The sequence below is a fragment of the Polyodon spathula genome, chromosome 6 (assembly GCF_017654505.1).
Source record: "Polyodon spathula isolate WHYD16114869_AA chromosome 6, ASM1765450v1, whole genome shotgun sequence".
Taxonomy (NCBI): domain Eukaryota; kingdom Metazoa; phylum Chordata; class Actinopteri; order Acipenseriformes; family Polyodontidae; genus Polyodon; species Polyodon spathula.
This window is the reverse complement of record NC_054539.1, coordinates 26,579,434-26,589,402: the sequence shown is the minus strand read 5'-3', so window position 1 is coordinate 26,589,402 and position 9,969 is coordinate 26,579,434. Positions and strand designations below refer to the sequence as shown.

The following is a 9,969-nucleotide window of genomic DNA, read 5'->3' as shown; positions in this document are numbered from 1 at the left end:
TACAAGAAAGGAGAGCTGTATTTTTGCCATAACCCACTATTTTCTTTTATGACGTTTCAACCCGTGTCAACTGATCTGAGAGCTATGAGGAAAAAATTTCCATGAGTGACCTGAATCTCCAAGAGAAATAAAACCCACATTGATTTAAATGCACCGTGTGTGTAACCCCTATCAAATAGGCTACGAAATAGTTTTAAAATTATTTTAATCAAACACAGCAGTTCCCAAATGGTTCAACTTGTATTGGCACAAATGTCATTTACTAAAGCATATTGATCAACAACGTCTTGCACATCTGACAGTTGTAAAGTTAAAAAAATATATATATTTCTTTTCTTATCTTTTTTTTTTTTTTTTTTTTAATCTCAGTATGATCTCTAGAACACGTTTCACAGACAAAGCAACAAAGCACAACGGTCTAAAATAGTTTGCCGTTAATATATATTACAGGTTTACTGCATCACTTTACTCCATTAAAAGTATGATGTGAATGTGCTGTTGCAAGGGGGGGGGGGAGTAGTATGTTTGTATTCAGCAGCTGTGTGACGTGTTTAGTGCATACACCACCAGTAATTCTGGGAGTTGACAGCTGCAACTGAGCAACAGTTACGTTCAATAGCAGATTCTTGTCTTTTATTTAAATAACTGTACACACTGGAGGGATGTATTAAAATGGATGTGTGTTTGCACGGATATAGGATTCGGATTTGGTTCACTCGGCTAGAGTTTGCCAGAAGGCATGTGGGAGACTCTGAGACCAAGTGGAAGATGATTCTATGGTCTGATGAGACCAAAATAGAGCTTTTTTGCCTCAAAGCTAAGCGCTATGTTTGGTGCAAGCCTAACACCGTACATCATCCTGAGAACACTATTTCTACCGTGAAGCATGGTGGTGGCAGCATCATGCTATGGGGATGCTTCTGCGTCAGGGCAAAATGGATGCAGCAAAGTACAGAGAAATCCTGGAGGAAAACCTACTGAAGTCTGCAAGAGACCTGGGACTTGGGAGAAGATTCATCTTCCAGCAGGACAATGACCCCAAACATACAGCCAAAGCCACACTGGAGTGGCTTAAAAACAAAAAAGGTCAATGTCCTGGAGTGGCCCAGTCAAAGCCCGGACCTCAATCCAATTGAGAATATGTGGAAAGAGTTGAAAATTGCTGTTCACCAAAGGTCCCCATCCAACTTGACAGAGCTGGAACAGTTGAGCTTGAACAATTTTGCAAAGAAGAATGGGCAAAAATTGCAGTGTCCAGATGTGCAGAGCTGGTAGAGACTTATCCAAATAGACTCATGGCTGTAATTGCTGCCAAAGGTGCCTCTACCAAATATTGACTCAAGGGAGTGAATACTTGTGCAATCATTTATTTTCTGTTTTGTATTTGTAATGAATTAAGAGCAATTTGTAGATATTATTTTTCACTTTGACATTATGGACTTTTTTTGTCTTGATCAGTGGCAAAAACTCCTAATTAAATCAAAAACGTCCAAGGGGGGTGAATACTTTTGAGCGCCACTGTACATAGATGGCTTATGGATATTCCCCCAAATGAGGGTAAATGACTAGTGGGGTTTCATTTTATTTATTTTTTAATCTGTGCAGTCCGAGTTTTACCCACACGCTAGATAAATCAACATTTTATATGTGAAATGTTCTAAATAAATGTATATTCTGCATGACAAAATGCAGAATTTTAAATTAAGTTTAGAAATTATAAACAAAATAGATATTCCCATCATTTTTTATTTCCATTTGGCTGCTGCTCGCCGGTGCGAGAGCCGTCTCTCTGTACAGTATTAGTTTTCATGACAGCGAATTATGCTTCCATTCATTTTTCTTGATCTCGTTAACATGCACTTTGGTTAAGGTGTTCTCCTTATCAAGTCGTTGAGACAGGAAGTGATGGATGTGACCTGCGACAATTTAAGCTTTAATAATAATAATAATAATAATAATAATAATAATAATTTAGCTTTTTACGAGAAATGCATTCTTTAACGACCTCATGAACTCAATTTCAAAGCAATAACGGATTGATTTAATTAACACATTTTGTTTGAAAATCACTTGCTACTAAAGCTCTTGTTACTATACCATGAGTTCAATAAAAATAATGCTGTTTTTTGAAAATCCTGGCCAAGATGTTTAAAGATGGCACTCACATTAAAAATGGAGGCAAACTAGAAAAATGGAACTTAGAATGAGCAAAACTGCTTACAAGCTGGCTTACTGCAAATATATCCTATGTAGTTCCATTAACGATTAAACAACTACGATAGTAAATTTTATTTTTGGATGTCACTTCTACCTTTAGGAAAATGGGGTCAGGTTAGGTTACCTGTAAGTGAAGTGAATTTATAAAGCTGTGGCAATTTAAACAGGCTTCACTGGTCAATGTGGAAATAAAGTCTAAACAATTAAAATATTGTTATTATTATTAATAATAATAATAATAATAATAATAATAATAATAATAATAATAATAATAATAATAATAATAATAATAATAATAATTATTAGCCATTTAGCAGATACTTTTATCCAAAGTGACTTATAGAGACTAGGGGGTGAGCTATGCATCAACAACTGCTGCTGCTGCAGTCACTTACAATAGGACCTCAGTTTTATATCTCATCCGAAGCATCAACTGCTAAGCGATAAGGTATTTCTGAAAATTGTGTTATGTTAATGATTGGTAAAAATTAAATAAATAAATAAAAAATGTTTTAAAGTCTTGTTTATGACTCCAATAGGACTTAAATGGCCAAGCATACTAGCAAGATTGTGTTCCCTGTAGGCATGAACTACAGATCTGAGTTACTGTAGTACATGTGCCTTCCTTGTATCACTGTATCACTTTCAGAAAGTAACATACTTGAATATTTCAAATAACTTTATAGAAAACGTGGAAAAATAATACATAGAATAAAAAGTGTTTATCATTTGGAAAACAAGTGCATATATGATGTTTGTTTTTTCTTTGGTAGTTATGCTTCTCCTCAGTCCTTTTAAATAGATTTTTTGTATTTCTTATTATAAACAATATACAGTAGGCTGGATTTAAGAATACACTTACATGATGCAATGCGCATTCTAAGAACATAGTCTAAGATTTATAAATGAAAATCCCAAGGTTTTTGCTTGCACCTCACATTATAAAATGTGCAGCTACATTAAAGCGAACATTTTTTAGCATCTTATTGGAAAGGCTTTGAAAGTAATAAGTTCCCTGTATAAAGTAGTGTTTGGACTACACAGCATTTAACTGTTGAGCGCATTTAAGCGTTGTTTAAAACACACTACTAAAGGTACAAATAATTTGAATATGCCTTGGGAAACAGTTACTCATTTAAATGAAAATGTCTAGTCAAGCACAGAAAGACAAGACACTCACTAGTGCTTCTTGACTAAAACAAAGCTGCAGAGAATGAATTATTGCAGGGCACTCACTGTAAAAGGGTAGCAGTGTTCTTAAAGGGTAAGAAAAAAGCCCGATCTTAAAAAAAGAGGGTGCAAGTACATTATGAGGCATAAGGGTGGCACACAAGTGATGATAAAAAAAACAAATAAAAACAAAACAAAACAAAACAAAAAAAAAACAGTAAAATAAACAGTAAGGGTCATATTCACAAACCATTCACCTCTCTAAAAAAAGCCAGTATTACAGAACTAGCAAGAAATAACTAAGGATCATAGACACCCCTAAATTAAGTATTTGAAGCTTTTTAACATCAGTGTTTTACTTTCAGGGGGGAAAATATCATGGTGGTATAGTACATGCTTTGTAAATATGACCCAAACTGTGTTAAACTATTTTCTTGATTTCTGCTGGTAGCAACACATTTCACTAACTTTGACAACCTAAGAATAATTATTTGGAGTTCTGACATGTCTGTATGTATGTGATCTGCATCGACAGAATCTTGTAGTTTTACTCTGCTCTAAAACCTCCAACAGAGGAAAAGGTTTAAATAAAATAAGGAATTATGAGTGAATGCCAAAAATAATGTATGCTTTGTGTGAGGAAGACAAACTTTTTGGACATACACAGACAAATACCAATGATAAAGTTTCTTTTTTATATATAATAAACAAAATGAAATTATACAGACAACACTAGCACACCAATATTTTGTGCCAAAATATTTCAATCTTTTTTGTTTACATTCTGATAAACATTTGCACCAAGGTTAATGGCACTTTAACCAGACTGAGACAAAAAAAAACAAAAAAAAACAAACAAAAAAAAAGAACAAAAAGAAAGAAAATGGCTTTCTTGTAAATAAATCACTGAGCCGGCAATATTAACACTCTATTTACACTTTATGTCCAGCTCCAATTGTTTTCCACTCAAATTATTGCACAATAAGCCACTGAGGGCATACAATGGTCATTACCCCAATAGTTATCCCAATATTACCCCCATAGAAAAATAGAAGAACATAAACACACCAAATAAACAAGTCTTTCTTAAACATCTCTGTATAGTTCTATGGCATTATTTGGCTGCCTTCTTTGCACCAACTTGCAGTTGTGGTCTTTAGAAACCATAAGGAAACACATAGTTCCCCCATTCAAGAAACTGAGATTTTTATTTGTAAGTATTCTTTTTTTTTTTTTTATTATTATTTTATAAGGACTTCTCAGTTTGAATATTTTTTTCCTGTCTATGAACCTGCATAGACAGCCTCACTCAAAACATTGCAGTCCTTCTTTCAATGCATTTTGTACTCCTGTTTTGCTGCCAGTTCAAACAAAAAATCCCCTCTCTCACGCATTTTAATCCAGAGAACACATGCTCTTTTTTCAGTATTCTTTATACTGTTGCTGTAATCATTTTCTGAAGCACCAAAAGTATAGTTTACCCTAAAGTAATGAAAGATAGCCAAAGCAGCATCTTCTTTCAATGATTCTTTGAAACCAGATCAATAAGCGAAGTGGCCCCTTTAGACGACGGTCTCTACCCCAGTGAGCTTTGGTGTGAGGATTCGGGGAGTTATGCCATTGTTCAGATCTTCCTCAAACTCCAAAAGTTGCCCCATGAAGTTAAGGTTAGGAGATATAATCGGTCTCCTTGTTTTAACAAATTTATAGGCATCCGTCATGGTCATCCGTGTGTGCTTCATCAAGTACGCGATCACAATTGTGGCGGAACGAGACACACCAGCTTGACAATGAATAAGGAGCCCCTTGCCACTCTGATGTGCTTCCTCTAAAAAAGATAAAAGGACAAAAAAAAAACATGTTTAATTTCCTCCTTTTTAATTTTGAAAGGCAAGATTAGCTAAAAATTGTGTGTTTGCTTTTACTATGAATCACCAAGCAGTTCAGTGTTACTCACTATACTGTACAAACATGTGTGGCTGGTTGTTGTTTAGCCACATATTTGACGATTGTGGTAATGGTTCATTCAAACTAGCTTTGTTTTATAGTTTCAAATAAATTTATATTCCTCATTAAAAACCATAGATATGCCATTTTATTTACTGCCCACATACAAACAACTGCTTCAACAGGTTGCTGTCCGTAACAATTTTTCATGACCGAGAAAAATACTTGACTCAATAACTTTTAACAGATGTAATCTGAATAGTATTGACTCTTTGTTGCAGAAGTTTCCAAAGAGCTACCCTTATTAATTATTTTTGTTTTTTGATAACAAGTTACTCTAGTTTGATAATAAGATCTGGGAACTGTTTCTATATACACATATGAATGTGTATTTGGCAGATATGTTATCACAAACTGCAACCACGAAAAAAGTGCCATTTCCATAAACCAACACTCACACCACGCGTTCGTAAAACCATTCGGAATTTATCACCACCAAATTTGTCATCATATAAATACAAAAGGTAAATCTCACCTAGTTTTCTCGCGTTTCTTACGTATGGTTGCTAAACAAATGGCGTCTCTGATGCATGCAGTATATCTACGACACAGAGCGAGAGAATTACAAGGACTTAGAACATCAGCGCACATAAACTACAGTAACAGACGCGCGTAAAACCTTAGACAAGCTATCTAATGAGGAAATAACTGCAAAGTACTTTTTAAAGAGGGAGGACATCCAGGAACTTTTTACCTCGCTTGAGCCGCATGCAAGAAGAAAAACAAAGAGACATCATGCCCTGTCTACAGAAGAACAAGTGATGGTTACATTACGTTTTCTTGCCAGCGGTTCCTTCCAGAATGTATTGGGTGATACGCTGGCACTGAGCAAGACATCAATACGTCATTCCAGTACGTTACTACTGCTCTGAAAAATCACGCTTCCGACTACATTACTGTACGGGAATTAATCAATCTAGGAAGGTTTTCATTCCATCTGTGGTTTCCCCAATGTGATTGGAGCTGTGGACGGCACATATATTCAGATAAACGCACCACTCTTTGAGTAAAACAAACAAACTTGCTTTGCAATAATGCTTTCACTTAGACAACACCTTAGCCATTGTTCACCAACAGCTAGAACCACTGGTTCTCCTACTTTGACCCACAATGCCCCTTAATTATTGCCATCCTCATACAATGTCTTACAAAATGTATTGCAGGTGTGCAGGTTGTTGCTTGTTGTTGCAGTCCATTCATTGATAGTTTAATTAATAAATAGCTTTAGGTTTAGCAATCTATAGTAATATCTATCAAGGTATCCGAAGCTACCTTTCGTATATCAATTCAAAAGCAGATATAGAAACTGTTTTTTGTTCATTTTTACATTAGAGTTCAGGCAAAGCCAAACTACACTTTAAATTATAATAGATTTGTAATGTCACTTACCAATAAATTCAAAGGCCTCCTCAAAGTATTGCCTGAGATTCTGTTTGTTGCTATCAGTGGCGGGTAGCCTCTTGTAATTGAAGATGCCTTTCTCATAGTGGAAAAGTGGCAGGTGGGTGGTGACGTTAATAATGTATGCAATGTTCATCTTCTGCACCTTCTCCAAGTCCTGAGCGTCATGCTCATTTCCCAGATAGAGGAACGGCAATATTGGGGTCAATTCAGCGTTCTCTACATCAGGAGTGGTTGGGAGGGAGTGAGGTACTGCGGCAGACGCACCTCCCGAATCCAGGCACTCTTGAAGATGGAGGGAGTGGTCACAGAGGTTTTCATGATTCTGCCTGAAACTGCTGAGCCCACCTATAACAATTAGAAGAAACAGAAAATTCAGCAGACATAACTTTGTAAAGCAAACCCTGTGTGACAGTCAAGCTGATACAATATTGTTCAAATGTGCAATTAATACAGATGTAGGCCCCAGGTTCCAATTCTAGTGCAGACAATTTGTTACTTTGGAAAAGTCTGGAAATTAAACACTGCATCAAAGTGGTTAATAACATCACCCCTCTGTGAGTTTTGATATTTATAGTATTTACTGTAGATGCATTGTGAAAAACTGAATTTTAAATTACTGTTGGAGTTGCAGTGAAATGCATGAATAAAATTATTGATATCTGTTGCTCTCAGAGCAGGCTTTCATAAATTTCCTATTGGGTGAAAAAAAGAACAACCACCTTTCACTTTATTATCTTGTCAAACTCCTGACTCATGTTCTCAAAATAATAAATCTATTAAAAACACATTTAATAATCTATTGCCGGTTAACATTTTTGTTTCTTTATTTTGTAAAATTTAAAACCTGCAATCAATGACCAAACGTATTTATAGGTAAGTTAGGAAACCGACACTAGTGGAGTATTTTTAATAATTTGTGAGTAGATTGAGTTTTCTTTTATTAAAAGTAAAATAAATAAATAAATTAATTAATTAAATTAAATATTTTTACGGTCTGATTTTCTGCATTTTTGCACATTTTTCACATTGAATTTGGTCAGATCTTTTTGTGGGTTGTAGTAGTATATAGAGGGAGTCTGAGAGAAAAAATGACACCAAAGTTTGGTGCTTCTTTCATTTGTTTGGTGTGCAAGATAATCAAACATGCAATCTTCAGGTGTGAAAAAGTTACCCCCCCCCCAGTTAACTCAATCCAATTAAAGGTAGAATTAGGGTCAGCTGTTTGAATATTTGGTTAACAATCAGGCCTGATTTGGGCCAGCTTGTCCAATATAAATATAACTAACTTTGGCCCTTACCATCAAAATTCTTGAAGACCTCTGGAAAAAAAAAAGTTGTTGATGCCTATCAGTTTGGAAAGGGTTATAAAACCATTTATAAGGCTTAGGGGCTCCACCAAACCACAGTCAGAGCCATACTGTCCAAATGGCGTAAAATCGTCCAGGAAGTAAAAAAGAACCCTAGAACAACATCAAAGGATCTGCAGGCCTCTCTCGCCTCAGCTAAGTCAGTGTTCATGACTCCACCAATAGAAAGACACTGGGAAAAAATGGGATTCATGGTAGAGTAGCAAGGCGGAAACCACTGCTCACTAAGAAGAACACGAATGCTCGTCTCAAGTTTGCCAAAAAGCACCTGGATGATCCTCAAGATTTCTGGAACAATGTTCTATGGACAGATGAGTCAAAAGTGGAACTTTTTGACCAACATGGGCCCCGTTATGTCTAGCGAAAACCAAACACTGCATTTCACAGTAAGAACCTCATACCAACGGTCAAGCATGGTGGTGGTAGTGTCATGATTTGGGGATGCTTTGTTACATCAGGACCTGGACGACTTGCCATCATTGAAGAAACCATTAATTCTGCTCTGTATCAGAGAATTCTACAGGAGAATGTCAGGCCATCCGTCCGTCAGCTGACGCTGAAGCGCATCTGGGTCATGCAGCAAGACAATGATCCGAAACACACAAGCAAGTCTACAGGAGAATGTTTGAAGAAATAAGAAATTTGAAGTTTTGGAATGGCCTAGTCAAAGTCCAGGCCTAAACCTCTTTGAGATGTTGTGACAGGACCTGAAAAGAGCAGTTTATGCTCGAAAACCCACAAATGTCACTGAGTTGAAGCAGTTCTGCATGAACGAGTGTTCCAAAATTCCTCCATGGCGCTGTGAGAGACTGATCAATAACTAAAGGAAGCGTTTTGTTGCAGTTATTGCTGCTAAAGGTGGCGTAACCAGTTATTGAGTCTAAGGGGGCAATTACTTTTTCACACATGGGCAATGGATGTTGCATAACTTTCTTTAAAAAATAAATGAAATAATTATCCAAACTGTGTGTTATTTGTTCACTCAGGGTCCCTTTTATCTAATATTGGATTTTGGTTAAAGATCTGATAACACTCAACGTCAAAAATATGCAAAAATACAGAAAATCAGACAGGGGGCAAATAATTAAAAAGACCCGTGACTATAATATATTTGTGTCATATATATATATATATATATATATATATATATATATAAAAAAAAATCTATATACTGTGGATATATATATATGTTGTATATATATATAATATATATTGTATTTATAGATATATATATATATACATTATACACACACCCACACACACATATATATATATATATATATATATATATATATATATATATATATATTAGTTATATATATAAATTTGCATTACTACTGTATACAGTGCCTTGCAAAAGTATTCAGACCCCTGACCAATTCTCTCATATTACCGAATTACAAATGGTGCACTGAAATTTCGTTCTGTTTGACATTTTGTTTTTAAACACTGAAACTCAGAATCAATTATTGTAAGGTGACATTGGTTTTATGTTGGGAAATATTTTTAAGAAAAATAAAAAAACTGAAATATCTTGCTTGCATAAGTATTCAACCCCTGTGCTGTGGAAGCTCCCATTTTGCACTGATGAAACAAATTGCCCTTTACGAGGACACAATTACTTTACCATTGGCCTCCACCTGTGAACCATTAAAGTTGCTGTCACATTATCTGGATAAAAACCCCAGTGTTGAAGGATCACTGGTAAGGCTGTGAATCTGAAGGAAAATGAAGACCAAAGAGCATTCTACAGAAGTTAGAGATAAAGTAATACAAATGCATAGACTAGGAAAAGGGTACAAAA

The 9,969-nt window shown here is 35.5% G+C and overlaps 1 protein-coding gene across 1 annotated transcript in view; it reads right to left on the bottom strand.

Moving 5' to 3' along the window:
- Nucleotides 1–4,068: 4,068 nt before the first annotated feature.
- LOC121317078 (dual specificity protein phosphatase 10-like) overlaps nucleotides 4,069–9,969 on the bottom strand; it is a 15,627-nt gene continuing 9,726 nt past the window's right edge. The window contains exons 3-4 of the mRNA XM_041252670.1: nucleotides 6,784–7,143; nucleotides 4,069–5,215 (exon numbers count right to left, since the gene is read on the bottom strand). Coding sequence (XP_041108604.1) covers nucleotides 4,950–5,215; nucleotides 6,784–7,143 — 626 coding nt within the window. The 3' untranslated portion in view covers nucleotides 4,069–4,949. The remainder of the gene's footprint in view (nucleotides 5,216–6,783; nucleotides 7,144–9,969) is intronic.